The sequence below is a fragment of the Mandrillus leucophaeus genome, unplaced genomic scaffold (genome assembly GCF_000951045.1).
Source record: "Mandrillus leucophaeus isolate KB7577 unplaced genomic scaffold, Mleu.le_1.0 Scaffold702, whole genome shotgun sequence".
Taxonomy (NCBI): domain Eukaryota; kingdom Metazoa; phylum Chordata; class Mammalia; order Primates; family Cercopithecidae; genus Mandrillus; species Mandrillus leucophaeus.
In genome coordinates, this window is record NW_012107609.1 from 392,830 (window position 1) to 408,911 (window position 16,082).

Sequence of the window (16,082 nt, forward strand, 5' to 3'; positions counted from 1 at the left end):
GAGCCGCATCCCACTGAGCTGGCCCCTCAGTGCTGGGTGCGAGGCCAAGGGAAATGTGTGCCCCTTCTTAGAAGGACAGGCCGTGTTTGAGCCGCGTTCCGCTGAGCTGGCCCCTCAGTGCTGGGTCTGTTCACGTGACCCTGTGGCGCTTTGCAGATGCCCGTTTAACGCTTGTTCCACTTTAAGGGACAGTCGTGTCCACTGAGTGAGGCTCAGAGACCTCTGGGCAAATTTCCTTGGCTCCCAGAGTAGGGGTGGGGGTGGCCTGGGCTCCTGGGACCCAGACCCAGTGCCCGACAGCCGGGCAGCAACTTCTGGATCACGTGTGCCATCTGGGCCACGGTGGGCTGTGCGGGTCTGAGCCCAGCTGGACACACAGGTGGCTCAGAGGGGATGTTCTGTGTCACACACTCTGCCTAAGCCCCTGTGTGTCTGCAGAGACTCGGCCCGGCCAGCCCACGATGGCCCTGCATTCCAGCCCAGCCCACGCTTCATCACGAACACCGACCCCAGAAGGGATGGAGGGTCTTGGCCACGTGGTCCTGCCTATCCCGGTACCCACCGGCTCACTTTCGTGTGTGTCTCCTGCTTTCCCAGAGTTCCTCCCTGAACGAGACCAGCAGTGGCCTCTTCGACGTCTTCCTACGCTTCGTGTGCCACCACGCCGTGCGCATCGGGGGCAAGTGAGTCGGGTGGCCGGGTGCCATTGCCCAGCGGGTGGGTGGGCGGACTGGCAGGGCTTCTGCTCACCTCTCCCCTGCCCCTTCCCCACTGCCCTTCTCCCGGGGCCACCAGGGTCTCCTTTTCTGGCCCCCCACCCCTCCGGCTCCTGGGCTGCAGGTGCCCGAGGCCCCGGGAACATGGCCCGACTTGCAGCTGCTGGAGCAGAGCAGATGCTACGCGAGGCCTGGAAATGGCAAGCGGGGTGTGGACTTGCTCCTGTGCGGAGGACGAGGGGTGTGGGGTGTGTGTGGGTCGGGGGTGCGGCCGAGCGTTTGAGCCTGCAGCTTGTCAGCTCCAAGTTACTACTGACGCTGGACACCCCGCTGTCACACGCTGTGTCTCTCTCTGCATATACAAGAGGATTTTATCTGATTCTCATTCCCGTCCCTGTCGCGTGACCCCCGCAAGGGCACGGGCTCTCCTCTCTGTGGCTAGATTTCCCATCTGGAAAGTGGGGGGTTGACCGTGTAGTTTGCTCCTCTTGGGGACTCTGTGCTGGCCATGGGGCAGGTGGCCTGGGATAGCTCAAACTCCTGACCTCAGGTGATCCACCCACCTTGGCCTCCCAAAGTGCTGGGATTACAGGCGTGAGCCACCACGCCTGGCCGGAAAGCCTCTTTTGAAGGTGACCGCCTACAGCACTTCCCGAAAATAACAGGTCTTGTTTTTGCAATAGGCTGCAAGTGTCTCTTGGCAACAGGAGTGGGCATCCTGTGGGCTCTGGGGATGGCTGAGGGTCACGTGGCAGCCATGCCTTCTACGTGCACCTTCAGGTTCCCAGGGGCTCTTCTGCTCTCACTGTTTGTCTGAAAACGCACCCTTGGCGTCCTTGTTTGCTTGGAGAGTGTCTGCGTCTCGTTGGTTGTGGTGAAACCAGGGGCAAGGCTGTATCGGTTGGCACACAGCTGCTACATGTAGGGCTGTGAACTTTCACCGTGGATAAATTCCTTGAAAAGAAAGGAGTCCAGTTAAGCATTCCTTCCGGGTCAAGTGTCTGGTTCTGTGAATAAACTCGAAGATTTAAGAAACCTTAATGAAAGAAAGCCTTGATGGTTGAGAACAAGGATGTGGTCACAGCTGTGGCTGGATCTGCCCTAAGCCGCCCCAGGTCGCAGTGAGAGTGGGCGCGGGGATTGTGTTCAGAGGTCTTGTCTGGTGTGTTTGTGAGGTGTTTGCCGGCTGAATGGTAGACGTGTCGTTGGTGTGTGGAGGTGGTGTGTATGAGGGTCTGTGTGTGGTTCTGTGTGAGTGTACACATGTCCACACATGCCCCGCCCATCGCTTACCTGCGTCTTCCCGCCCCAGGTCCTACATCCAGTGCCAGGGGATCCCGCAGGGCTCCATCCTGTCCACGCTGCTCTGCAGCCTGTGCTACGGCGACATGGAGAACAAGCTGTTTGCAGGGATGCGGCGGGACGGGTGAGGCCTCCTCTTCCCCAGGGGTCTTGGGTGGGGGACGATTTGCTTTTAACGTGTTCAGTATTAATATTCCTGATGCTCTGGATACCATGACTGCTCTGTCTTGAGGAACCAGACAAGGTTGCAGCCCCTCCTTGGTGTGAAGCCGCACAGGAGGGGTTGCACAGCCTGAGAACTGCGGGCTCCATGCGGACTCTGTCCAGCGGCCGTGTCCAGAGGCCTCGGGGCTCAGCAGGCAGGAGGGCCACTGCCCTGCATGACGCACGTGTGAATTCAACACCGAGGAAGCACACCAGCTTCCATCACATCCACCTGGGTTCCTTTAGGGTCCTCGGGGACACAGGCTGGTGCAGCCTGAGGCTCCGCATCTCCCGGCAGGCCCTCAACAGGTGGCCTGGACTGGGCACCCCTTCAGCCCATTGCCCATCCCACTTGCATGGGGTCTACACCCAAGGACGTCACATGCCTAAATATTGTGCCAACCTAATGTGGTTCAACTCAGCTGGCTTTTGTTGACAGCAATCACTTTTTTTTTTTTTTAATACTTTTAAGTTCTAGGATACATGTGCACAACGTGCAGGTTTGTTACATATGTACACATGTGCCATGTTGGTGTGCTGCACCCGTTAACTCGTCATTTACATTAGGTGTATCTCCTAATGCAATCCCTCCCCCCATCCCCCCACTCCACAACAGGTCCCAGTGTGTGATGTTCCTCTTCCTGTGTCCAGGTGTTCTCATTGTTCAATTTCCACCTATGAGTGAGAACATGCAGTGTTTGATTTTCTGTCCTTGCAATAGTTTGCTGAGAATGATGGTTTCCAGCTTCATCCATGTCCCTGCAAAGGACATGAACTCATCCTTTTTTATGGCTGCATAGTATTCCATGGTGTATATGTGCCACGTTTTCTTAATCCAGTCTGTCACTGATGGACATTTGGGTTGGTTCCAAGTCCTTGCTATTGTGAACAGTGCCGCAATAAACATACGTGTGCATGTGTCTTTATAGCAGCATGATTTATAACCCTTTGGGTATATATCCAGTAATGGGATGGCTGGGTCAAATGGTATTTCTAGTTCTAGATCCCTGAGGAATTGCCACACTGTCTTCCACAACGGTTGAACTACTTTACACTCCCACCAACAGTGTAGAAGTGTTCTGGTGCTGGAGAGGATGTGGACAGCAGTTACTTTTCTTATGAAAATAGTATCATTGAACAAGCAGTTAGTGAAGGATGCGTCAGGAAACCTGCAGGCCATACGGCCATTTCTCTCGAAGTCTCCGGGTTTTTCCTGTGCTGCTTTTGAAACTCTAGCTCCTATTATAGCATGTACAGCGGATCAAGGTTCTTCTTCATTAAGGTTCAAGTTATAGATTGAAATACGTTTATGTAACAGAAACAAAAATTTCTTGTATACACAGCTTGCTCTGGGACTTGGAGGGAAGTGTCCTTGAGCTGGCGGCACCCTGGTCAGCCCTCTGGGACGGGACGCCTCTGGTACATGGTCACGGGGCACCGGGCTTGGGCCTGAGGGTTGCACAGTGCACCGTGCCCCGCTTCCTGGGAGCAGGATCTGGGTCTCGGATGATGCTGAGAACCACAGTTGCCCTGCTGGTAAAGGGCACCACGTGGCTCAGAAGGGGCGAGGTTCCCGGCCCAACATTCTTACCGTCTTCAGTTGTTTTTCCCTAAGAGTCTGAGAATTGGGGCCGCACCTGGCGGCCTTTGTTCACCTCCAGCTGGTGTGGAATTGCACAAGCCGGTGCTGAGCACCGAGTGCTTGTAATGAATGAGGAATTGCTCTGTCAGTGAACTGCAGAGAGCACGTCTGTTGGAAAGAAATTTAAGTTTTTGATTTAACCGCTTTGGAGAATGTTACTTTATTTTTGCCTGTGTAAATTGTTTGACATTCAGTCCCTCATAGACAGATACTACGTAAAAAGTGTAAAGTTAACCTTGCCCGTGTATTTTACTTTATTTCAGGCTGCTCCTGCGTTTGGTGGATGATTTCTTGTTGGTGACACCTCACCTCACCCACGCGAAAGCCTTCCTCAGGTGAGGCCCGTGCCGTGTGTCTGTGGCGACCTCCACGGCCTGTGGGCTTTGCAGAGTTGAGCCCTCCGTGTCCTGCCCCTGGCACCGCAGCGTTGTCTCTGCTGGGTCCTGTCTCTCTGCCGGTGCTGGATCCGCAAGAGCAAAGGTGCTTGGTCGTACACCCTGGCCTGGGGGCACAGGGGCACCTTCGGGAGAGAGTGGGTCCCGCGGAGATGCACCCAGGTTACGCACATGGTGAGTGCAGGCGGTATCCTGGCTCCTGCCACTCTCTGGAAAGTCTTCAAGCGTGGCGGCTCCTGCGGCCCCAGTGAGACCCCCCCGGAGCTGTGCACAGGGCCTGCGGGACCCAGATGGCAGCCTCCTCCCCACGGTGCGCCCGAGCCTGCGGAGAGCAGGAGCTGCCGAGTGAGCTGGCCCACAGCGTTCGCTGCAGTCACGTTCCCGCGTGGGGTGGTTTGGGATTGGCGGGAGAATTTGGATTCGCCGAGTGGTGCTGTCTTGAACCACGGAGATGGCGAGGGGTGGGTCTCAGAGTTGATTTTTGTGGCTCAAACTAAAATCAGGCACAGGGAACCTGGTTTCAGCACAGGGGGTTGTCCAATGTGGTCCCCCTCAAGGGCGCCCCACAGAGCTTGCTTTAAAGTGCGATTTGACAAGGGATGAGAAACCTTGAAAGCTGTAAACGGAACCCTCAGAAAATGTGGCCGCCGGGGGTGGTTTCGGGTGCTTTGCTGGGCTGTGTTTGTGAAAACCCATTCGAACCGCCCTCCAAGTTCACCCTCCGGGGCCGCCCGGGCTGGGGGCATGCCCCGCGTTCCCGTTAGTGCTGCAGCCTGTAGCACAGCAGGCCGCGCACATTTAAATCACAGCAGGCCGCGCACATTTAAATCCACTCAGATTCACTCAGGACCAACCCAGGTCCCAGGCAACTGAGGGCTCAGGAGTCCTGAGGCTGCTGAGGGGACGGAGCCGACGGGGAACGCTGCTTCTGTGTGGCAAGTTCCTGAGGGTGCTGGCCCGGGAGGTGGCTCAGAGTGTTCGCTGGGGTCCCCCCGGGGACAGAACTCTCTCAGGAGATGTCGGCAGCCACATCACAGGAAGGGGCGGCCGTGGGGAGCTGGGAATGCACCAGGGGAGCTGAGCAGCGGCCGAGGTCCCAGGGCCAGGCTGCAGGAAGTGCAGGGGGACGCCCGGGGCCAGAGCAGAGGCCTCAGGAAGGGCAGGGGGACGCCTGGGGCCAGAGCAGAGGCTGCTGGGCACAGGGGGTCTCCCTGAGCTGGGTGGGCAGGATCATGACCTGCTGAGGGAACCTGCTTGATGTGAAGCTGATGGTTGGTGTTGCCCAGCTCAGAGCCCAGCCGGGTCCCACGCCTGAGCGTGAAGTCAGAACCCTCCCCTCGTCTGAAGCACAGCAGATGCCTTCAGGGCCTCTAGGAGAAGACAGGCCAAGTCATTGAGCAATGCCTTAAAAGAAGAGTGGTGTAGTGAGAATTTCTTGTCCAGATTTTAGTCTACCCCAGACCACAGATGAGTCTTTGTAACGGGATCGTGGTCTTGCCGTGGGGACACATGAGATGGACCATCACAGAGGCCACTGGGGCTGCACCTCCCGTCTGAGTCCTGGCTGTCCCAGGTCCGGGCCAGGTTCCTGCGCGCTCACCTACCTGTCCTGCCCAGGAGACAGGGCAAGCACCGTGAAGTCTGGAGCAGGGCTGAGTCCAGGCCCTTCAGAGCTGCTGCCAGGCCCAGCACCCCTCTCCAGATCACCACTTCTCCAGGGTTTTCCAAAGTATTTAACAAGGGCGTCTGGGCACCTCCTGGGTGACGGCCCCGCATCCTGGGGCTGACATCGCGCCTCTGCCTTAGGACCCTGGTCCGAGGTGTCCCTGAGTACGGCTGCGTGGTGAACTTGCGGAAGACAGTGGTGAACTTCCCTGTGGAAGACGAGGCCCTGGGTGGCGCAGCTTTTGTCCAGCTGCCGGCGCATGGCCTGTTCCCCTGGTGCGGACTGCTGCTGGACACCCGGACCCTGGAGGTGCAGAGCGACTACTCCAGGTGAGCGCACCTGGCCGGAAGCGGAGCCTGTGCCCGGCAGGGACAGATGGTGCTGCAGGGCCGTCCCGTCCGCCCCTGCTTCCGTGTGGGGCAGGCGACTGCCAATCCCAAAGGGTCGGAGGCCACAGGGTGCCCCTCGTCCCATCCAGGGCTGAGCAGAAATGCGTCTTTCTGTGGGAGTGAGGGTGTCACAAGGGGAGAGGTTTTCTGTGCTATTTTTGTAAAAGGAAATTGTGCACCAGACCTGGGAACACTGAGGTGTCCTCAGAGAGCAATCTGGATCTGAACCCGAGACGCCCAGGCCCTGCTGGGCTTGAGTCTCTCCACTGTGAGGCCCACACTCCGAGGCTCATCCACAGTCTACGTGATGCCATGAGTTCATGATCACGTGTGACCCATCAGGGGACAGGGCTGTGGTGTGTGGGGGTCTCTACAAAAATCTGGGGTCTCATTTCTCCCGAGCCTGAGAGCTCATGGCCCCACCTCAGGCTCAGACACAGATGGATTGAAGATGGACACAGATGCAGAAATCTGTGCTGTTTCTTTTATGAGTAAAAAGTATCACCATTCCAGGCAGGGCGAGGTGGCTCACACCTGTAATCCCAGCATTTTGGGAGGCCGAGATGGGTGGATCACTTGAGGCCAGGAGTTTGAGACCAACCTAGCCAACGTAGTGAAACTCCGTTTCTACTTAAAAAGTACAAAAATTAGCCTGGCGTGGTGGCGCACGCCTGTAGTCTCAGCTATGCGGGAGGCTGAGGCAGGAGAATCACTGAGGCTCAGGAGAGGTTGAGAATCATTGAGAATCAGGAGAGGTTGCAGTGAGCTGAGATCACACCACTGTACTCCAGCCTGGGCAACAGAGCGAGACTTTATCTTAAAAAAAGGCAAAAAGTATCAGCATTCCGAAACCATGCTGGACAGGTGCTTTTTATTCTGTCCTTCAATAATATCCACTGGTGCTGTGCTAGAGGCCGGAACTGGGGGTGCCTTCCTCTAAAAGGCACAGCTTCATGGGAAGAGAAATAAGGGATTTTTAAATCCCTTACTGGATGATTGTTAAACCAGTGGTTTAAACTGGGGTCCTGTCATTCTGAGTTGAACAGTCCGGATCTGGACTTTGCCTCTTTCCAGAATGCTCCCTGGGGTTTGCTTAACAGGGGAGCAGCAGGTGCGGACACCCTCGTATTGGGGGAGTGGCAGGTGTAGATGTCCTTGTGCTTGGTGCCCAGCACATCCCTGCTGCAGCTCCCTCCCCACCAGGACACCGGTCCCCTGTGCTCCCCACAGTCCCTGCTTCCCTCTCCCAGCCTCACCTGATCCTGGCCTCTGCTGGCTTTGTCTGAGTGATTTGCAGATTTCCTGGGCTCCCGGCACCTCCTTGCCTCTCCCTAGGCACCTCTGCAGCACTGGCCATACCATCAGCCATGAACTGTCCACTGCTTATTTTGCTCCCCATGAAATGTATTTTTTAGGACAGGCACCCCTGGTTCCGGCCTATGGCACAGCATCAGTGAATGTTACTGAAGGACAAAGCAGACAGACAAACGAATCAGGAAAATGGGTTCTCTCTGAACACATTGCAAAGCCACAAACGCTAGTGCAGGATGGGTGGGCATCAGGTCATCAGATGTGGGTTCAATGCCAGAATATTCTGTGCTCCCAAAGGCCACTTGGTCAGAGTGCCTGCTTGCAGAGGTGGTTGTAAAAGCTCAGCAGTAGAGGCAGTGGTTCGCCGCACTCAGGGTGAACACACGTCCTCTGTGTCTGAAGCATACAAAGGCTTGAAGGGCATCTGGGAGAAGAAAACAGGCAAGATGATTAAGAAAAGTGAAAAAGGAAGAGTGTTAAGATGGGAATTTTCTTGTCCAGATTTTAGTCTCCCAAACCACAGCTCAGATGGCAGAATGTGGTGAGAACTGATGGACAGTACAATAGAACAAAACGGAAGCCCTACCTCTCAGAAACGTGTGTTAAATGTGGCATGTGGCACAGCTGACGGAAAAGAGAGTGTGTGTTTAATTTTTTTTCTGAGAAAACTGACTGGAAGCAAATAAGTTGTGTCTTTACAACATATACCAGAGCAGATTCTAGGTAGAAGAGGAATGACGTGCAAACAACAGCAGCAACAGAAACAAAACGGAAGACTCAAAGGGAAGGGAGGTGAACGTTCCCTGATTTGGTGTTGGGGAAGGACACGGAGGGAGGTGGATGAAACCAGTGAGGCAACAGCTATTGCTTTCACGCAGAGGAACTCAGCTTGCCTGAGCCGCAGTGAAAATGGCTGTTCCCTGGAGCATTTGTACACATGATTTATTTAAGGCGCCCTGTGAGGTCCTGCACATTCATCCTCTCACTTTGTTCTCCTAATCACCTGAGAGGTAAATGAAGAAAGCCTCCAGGGGAGCACCCAGCTGGCAAGGGACGTGTGTGATTGCAGCCAGGCCTGCTGCTCTGGGGCCCTTGCTCCGCCTGAGGACCCCACACAGGTCAGACCCACAGGCTCGGGGCGAGCCGGAGCCCAAGGTTGCGTTGGGGACAACTGTGAAGGAAGAAACGGACATCTGATGCACAGTTGGGAAGGGTCTACCAGCAGCATCAAAGAAATGCGTGTGAGACGGACAGCGAGACCCGTCCTTTGTGCTGGCTCCTTTTCTGGGCTTCCCAAGAGCCAGCATCAGGGTGAGGCAAGTTGGAAAGACTTTTCTGGAAAGCAGCTTGTTTGCATGGAAGTCCTTACAATGTCCTGTGTTTTCCCAGTAATTCCACTTCTGAAGTGACCAGACATTATCACGGGTCTTGTTTCCCATTTCCAGTGCTCCAGGTATGGGCGGGGGGGGGATTGCCACAGCAAGTCGCCAACCCGCCCAAATCCAGGGCTAAGCAGATACTATGTATCACAAAACTTACTCTGCCGTTAGACATGTTTTCAAAGAATTTTTGAAGAATGTTTAATGGCACAAAACGTTTATTTCAATGTAGCAGTGTTCAAAGCTGGATGTAAAAGAACGCAGCCCAGGGAGCCCGCTGTGGATGTCACGTGTGTTCGTCTTTGGACACGGATGTACACGGGCAGTGAGTGGTGGCAGGGCCCTGGAGGACGTCGGTGGGATGCCTCCATCCTGCCCCTCTGGAGATACCCTGTGTGTGCCACGTGCACTCACCGGAGCCCTGTTTAGCTGGCGCCACCTGACTCTTCCATCCATGAGATTCAAACACAGTGAGATTCCCCATGCCCGACTCAGTGTTCTCCCACAGAGAAGCTGAGTCACACCCGTGTCCACTCAAGGGATGCCCGGGAGTCAGGGCTCCACAGTTTATTATGTGTTTTTGGCCGAGTTATGTGCAGATCTCATCAGGGCAGATGATGAGTGCACACACACGGCCGTGCAAGGCTTGGATACACTCAACATCACTAGCCACGTCCTGGTGGAGTCTGGCCATGCAGGGTCCGGATGGCGTGTAGCGTTTTGAGTCCACGGAGAGAGCAGCCAACTCCCTGAGGCTACAGCGCGTGCCCCAGGCAGGACAAGGAAGCAGGAGGAAGGCAGGAGGCTCTTTGGAGCAAGCTTTGCAGGAGGGGGCTGGGTGTGGGGCAGGCACCCGTGTCTGACGTCCCCCCTGTGTCTCAGCTACGCCCGGACCTCCATCAGAGCCAGTCTCACCTTCAACCGCGGCTTCAAGGCCGGGAGGAACTTGCGTCGCAAACTCTTTGGGGTCTTGCGGCTGAAGTGTCACAGCCTGTTTCTGGATTTGCAGGTGAGCAGGCTGACGGTCAGCACAGAGTTCAGAGTTCGGGAGGCATGTGTGTTACTGTGTGCACGCATGTGTACGTGTGTGTGTGCGTGCCTGCAAGGCTGACGGTGACTGGCTGCACATAAGAGTGCACATGTGCGCAGATGCACGCGAGCCATACGTGTGTGTGTGTACATGAAGGCATGGCAGTGTGTGCACAGGTGTGCAAGGGCACAAGTATGAATGTGCACACGCAAATGCATACCTGACGTGCATGTGTGTTCATGTGCATTCATGTGGGATTCATGTGAGGTGCATGCGTGTGGGTGTGTGGTGTGAGTAGCATGTGTGCACATAACCTGTATCAAGGGCCCCTCATGTTTACCCTGCTAGGTCCTCAGCACCAGCGCCCCTCCTTACAGGGTGAGATGGGGTGGACGTGGACGCCCACAGGAGAGGGGGAGTGGACACGGACGCCCACAGGAGAGGGGAGTGGATGCAGATGCCCACAGGAGAGGGGGAGTGGATGCCCACAGGAGAGGGGGAGTGGACACAGATGCCCACAGGAGAGGGGGAGTGGACACGGACGCCCACAGGTGAGGGGAGTGGATGCAAATGCCCACAGGAGAGGGGGAGTGGACGCAGATGCCCACAGGAGAGGGGGAGTGGACGCAGATGCCCACAGGAGAGGGGAGTGGACGCGGACGCCCACAGGAGAGGGGAGTGAACACCCACAGGAAAGGGAGTGGATGCAGATGTCCAGACGGGACAATGCTCTCAGGACTGCAACTTCAGAGCCACAGCCCACTGGGGCCTGGGACCCTGTCTTACCCTGTAAGGAGGGGTGCTGGTGCTGAGGACCTAGCAGGGTGAACATGAGGGGCCCTCGATACAGGTTATGTGCACACATGCTACTCACACTGCACACCTACATGCATGCACCTCACGTGAATGCCGCATGACTGCACACGAACACATGCATGTCAGGCATACATTTGCGTGTGCACATTCATACTTGTGCCCTTGCACACCTGTGTACACACTGCCATGCCTTCACTCCCCCTCTCCTGTGAGGGTCCACATCCACTTCCCCTCTCCTGTGGGTGTTCACTCCCCCTCTCCTGTGGGCATCTGCGTCCACTCCCCCCCTCTCCTGTGGGCATCTGCGTCCACTCCCCCCCTCTCCTGTGAGTGTTCACTCCCCTCTCCTGTAGGCATCTGTGTCCACTCCCCCTCTCCTGTGGGCATCTGTGTCCACTCCCGTCTCCTGTGGGCATCTGCGTCCACTCCCCTCTCCTGTGGGCATCTGCGTCCTCTCCCCTCTCCTGTGGGCATCTGCGTCCACTCCCCTCTCCTGTGGACATCTGCGTTCACTCCCTCTCCTGGTGCCTTCCCTTTTTGGCCAAGCCTCGGAGGCAGGCAGACGACAGGGAGTCCTGACTCCCCCAGGGTGGTTAACAGCTGCCGGGTGAGGGTCAGGCCGGATTTCACTGGGGAGAGGGATGGTTTCTTGTCAAAATGTTCCTCTTTCTTGTGCCATCTGAATGGATGATAAAGTAAAAAGTAAAAACTTAAAATCCCAGAGAGGTTTCTGCCGTTTCTCACTCTTTCCTGGCGATTCTAGGTGAACAGCCTCCAGACCGTGTGCACCAACGTCTACAAGATCCTCCTGCTGCAGGCCTACAGGTGAGCCGCCACCAAGGGGGTGCAGGCCCAGCCTCCAGGGACCCGCCGCGCTCTGCTCGCCTCTGACTGGGGGCTACACCTGGGTTTTAGGGGCAAGGAGTGTCTTATGTTTTCAGCGGTGCTGCTGCCTCTGCCCTATTCTGTGTTCGCGTGGCTCTGTGCAAAGCACCTGTTCTCCGTCTCTGGGTAGTGCTAGGAACCGACGTGGCCCCAGGTGTCCCCGCTGTGCCTGTGCACTGACTGTGGGACCTCATGGAGGCCAACCCAGGGCAGGAGGGGCATGGAGTAAAGAGATGTTTGTGGGGAGTCTTAGCAGAGGAGGCCGGGAAGGTGTCTGAACAGTAGGTGGGAGATCAGACACCGGGAGGATTTGGGGTCTCAGAGAGCAAAGAGGGCCGAGGTGGGTGCAGATGAGGGTTGCTGTCCCCACCCCCGGGAAGGTGCAGCAGAGCTGTGGCTCCCCACACAGCCCGGCCGGCACCTGTGCTCTGGGCATGGCTGTCCTCCTGGAACAATCCCTGTCATGGCTGGTCAGGGGGGCCCCCGTCAAGAATCAACAACTTTATCACCAAAGAAAGGGCCAATCTGTGGAGGCCACAGGGCCAGCTTCTGCCTGGCGTCAGGGCAGGTGGTGGCACAAACCTCTGGGCTGTACCAAAGGGTAGTCGGGCACCACAGGCCCGGGCCTCCACCTGAACAGGCCTCCCGAGCCACTGGGAGCCGAGTGCCAGGAGTCCGAAGCCCTCGCCCCATGAGGGCTGAGAATGAGTGTGAGAATTTGTGTTACCCAGGGCCAGGGCCAGGGCCAGGGCTGAGGCCGTGCACACTTGATGTGAAACGAGGTCGTCTATCGTGGGAACCCAGCAAGGGCTCACGGGAGAGATTTTCCGTTACAAGGTCACCCCACGAAGGTGGTTTTTAACCCGAGTGCTTGTGCCTTCGTGCTCTGGCAGGGAGGGCAGAGCCGCAGCTGCGTGTTACCGCCTTTGCGCTGGCTCCAGAGACTCGGGACCAGGCTCTCTGTTCCAGGGTGCGTCCGGCTCAGGCCGCCCTCCTCTGTCTTCTCTCTCTGCCTCGAGTCTTCCCTCGTTTGCGTCTCCCTGACGTGTGCCTGGGCCCTCATGCAAGCCGCTTGACTCCTTCTGGAAACCCGTGGAGTGCGCTGGAGACAGGCGCCGCTGAGGACGGGAGGTGTCTGACACCGTGGTCGACCCCAGGGTCCAGCTGGTGTGCTTGGGGCCTCCTTGGGCCATGATGAGGTCAGAAGAGTTTTCCCAGGCATGGGCCATGTAACCTGCCACCTGCTCCTCCCGTATTCAGCTCAGTCTTGTCGTCATTTCCCCACCAGGGTCCCTGGCTCTGAGGAGCTCCCGTAGAGGGCCTGGGCTCGGGCGAGGTGGCTGAGTTTTCCCACCCACGTGGGAGCGCTTGGGTAGTCGCTTGATTGGGTAGCCCTGAGGAGGCAGAGGTGCGATGAGCCACGGGCCATTTCCAGACACGGAGCCAGGCACCTGGAAGGCCCAGGAACCCCCTTCCCTCGAGGCAGGAGTGGGAGAACGGAAAGCTGGGCCCCGATTTCACAGCAGCCAGGCTGTAGCAGGTGAGGCTTTGGTGGTCTGTGTGGCACTGGGGGTGGGACCTGGCTCCAATCCGCTGGGGCTCAGCCTTCCCGGCCCCTGCTGGCCACGCCTCCACACGGGCGGGTGGCGGATGCCCTGACCTCTAGCAGGTGGCTTTTTCTCCCTTTGGAAGAGAGCCCTTCACCCATGCTAGGTATTTCCCTCCTGGGTCAGGAGTGTGACCCTGTGGCAACCCCAGTACCTTAGGCATATTTGTTTGTTTAAAAAACTGTCTGGGCCTGGCTTCCCTCGTTGCTAAGTGGGGAGAAGACATCCCACCTCAGCAGAGTTATTCAGAGGCTGAAACCCGAGTGCTGGCCTAACTGGTGGGATCTCAGGTCATTCCAGAAGGGGCTCCGGCAGTCGGTGAGACCAGGTACACAGGTGTCCTGATCACACACACGTGGGCACAGGTGCACATGTGCTGTTTCATGGTGGCCAGGTCCATGCACACCTGCCCCAAAGTCCCAGGAAGCTGAGAAGCCAAAGGAGGAGGCTGACAGGGCTGGCGCGGTGGCTCACACCTGTAGTCCCAGCACTTTGGGAGGCCGAGGTGAGAGGATCGCTTGAGCCCGGGAGTTTAAGGCGAGCCTGGGCAACATAGTAGGACCCCATCTCTATGAAAAATAAAAACAAAAATTAGCTGAGTGTGGTGGAGTGCGCCTGTAGTTCCAGTACTTGGGAGGCTGAAGTGGGAGGATGGCTTGAGCCCAGGAGGTGGAGGTTGCAGTGAGCTGAGATCACCCCACTGTACTGCAGCCTGGGTGACAGAGTGAGACCCCATCTCAGCCACAGAAAAGACTGACAAATGCGGTTTCTTGGAAGGAAACATTCAGTAGGGACTTAACCTACACACAGAAGCCAAGTCGGTGTCTCGGTGGCAGTGAGATGAGATGATGGGTCCCTGCACCGTCGCCTCAGACACAGGGTTTACACACCACAGGGGTGGGGTGGCTCAGAAGGGATGCGCAGGACGTTGATACACGATGACATGAAGGTTGTTTGACGAAGGGCGGGATTTACGGTAAGTACCTTCTGGTTCACAAGGAACAATGGATAAGCTGGAAACCTTAGAGGCCTTCCCAGAGCAGGAGCTAATCAGAAGCCAGCATGGCAGGTTAGCATCCAGGATGGAGCTGCTTCAGCCTCCACATGTGTGTGCGTTCATACAGACGGTGCACAGAAACGCACAGAGTACCTGTGCACGCACACAGACACGCAGGTACTTGCACACACAAGCGCACACACACAGACGTGCACGCGTGCATCTGTGTGTGTGCACCTGTGCCCACGAGGAAACCCATGCACATGCCTTCATGCCTGCACACACGCACCGGCGGGCCCGTGCCCACACCCGTGAGCACCTTCTAATTAGGAGGCCGTTCCTCTGACGATGTCCGCCATCCCCTCAGGTTCCACGCGTGTGTGCTGCAGCTCCCATTTCATCAGCAAGTCTGGAAGAACCCCGCGTTTTTCCTGCGTGTCATCTCTGACACGGCCTCCCTCTGCTACTCCATCCTGAAAGCCAAGAACGCAGGTACGCACAGGTGCCTGGCCTCAGTGGCAGCAGTGCCTGCCTGCTGGTGTTAGTGTGTCAGGAGACTGAGCGAATCCGGGCTTAGGACATTCTCACCCCTTTTCACATCGGGAAGTAGTTTAACCCGACCACCGGCAGGCCCGTCTGCCCGCCCTCTCGTGGGGTGAGCAGAGCACCCGATGGAAGGGACAGGAGCTGCCTGGGAACTGCCATCCTTCCCACCTTGCTCTGCCTGGGGAAGTGCCGGGAGGGCTGGTCTCTCCTGCTTGCCCCATGGTGGGATTCGGGGGGCCTGGCCTCTCCCGTTTGCCCTGTGGTGGGATTGGGCTGTCTCCTGTTCATGGCACTTAGGGCCCCTGTGCAAACCTAGGCCAAGGGCTTAGGAGGAGGCTGGGCCCAGGCTACCCTATCCCTCTCAGGAGCAGAGGCCGTGCGTCCCCACCGCAGAGCCCCGGGCTGTCCTCTGCTCCCCGGTCACCGTCCTCTGCCTCTGGACACTTTGTCCAGCCTCAGGGAGGTTTCTGATCCGTCTGAAATTCAAGCCACGTCGAACCTGCCGTCCTGAGCTTAAGAGCTTCTACTTTCTGTTATTTCTGTGTTGTGGAAATTTCACTTGCAGAAGCTGAAGGAAACACTTCAGTAGTGACTCCTGCGGTGCTTGGGTCAGGGCAGCTGGAGATGGAGCCGCCCCGCAGACCGTCGGGTGTGCGCAGCTCTCCGGTGTCTCCCGGGAGGGGAGCTGGGCTGGGCCTGTGGACTCCTCAGCCTCTGTTTGTCCCCCAGGGATGTCGCTGGGGGCCAAGGGCGCCGCCGGCCCTCTGCCCTCCGAGGCCGTGCAGTGGCTGTGCCACCAAGCCTTCCTGCTCAAGCTGACTCAACACCGCGTCACCTACGTGCCACTCCTGGGGTCACTCAGGACAGGCAAGTGTGGGTGGCGGCCAGTGCGGGCCCACCTGCCCAGACACCATCCTCGAACGCCGTTTGCAAGGCGAGCAGCCTCAGATGCTGCTGCAATGCAGATGCCCCGGGCCTGGCCTTGGGGCTGGAGCCATGCTGGCGGCCCTGTGTGATTAAATGCCCGTGTCCCCAGGCCATGGAGCCTGGCAGGGTCCACGACTTCCTGAACCCCTGCCTCCCATCTCAGGGCAGATCCCCACCCATGGGAACCTTCTGACCCCTGACCTGTGTCCTCTCACAGCCTCTGCCCTGGCTGCTGCCCTGATACCCCCGTGGGGTCCTGAGCTCCTGGGT

General features: G+C 57.3%; 1 protein-coding gene across 1 annotated transcript in view; it reads left to right on the forward strand.

The window, feature by feature from the left end:
- The window catches only part of TERT (telomerase reverse transcriptase), a 41,558-nt gene that overhangs the window by 18,127 nt on the left and 7,349 nt on the right, over positions 1-16,082 (forward strand). Inside the window, exons 7-14 of the mRNA XM_011964732.1 lie at positions 598-683; positions 2,029-2,142; positions 4,128-4,199; positions 6,066-6,254; positions 9,887-10,013; positions 11,614-11,675; positions 14,707-14,831; positions 15,615-15,752. Of these exons, the coding sequence (XP_011820122.1) occupies positions 598-683; positions 2,029-2,142; positions 4,128-4,199; positions 6,066-6,254; positions 9,887-10,013; positions 11,614-11,675; positions 14,707-14,831; positions 15,615-15,752 (913 nt within the window). The remainder of the gene's footprint in view (positions 1-597; positions 684-2,028; positions 2,143-4,127; positions 4,200-6,065; positions 6,255-9,886; positions 10,014-11,613; positions 11,676-14,706; positions 14,832-15,614; positions 15,753-16,082) is intronic.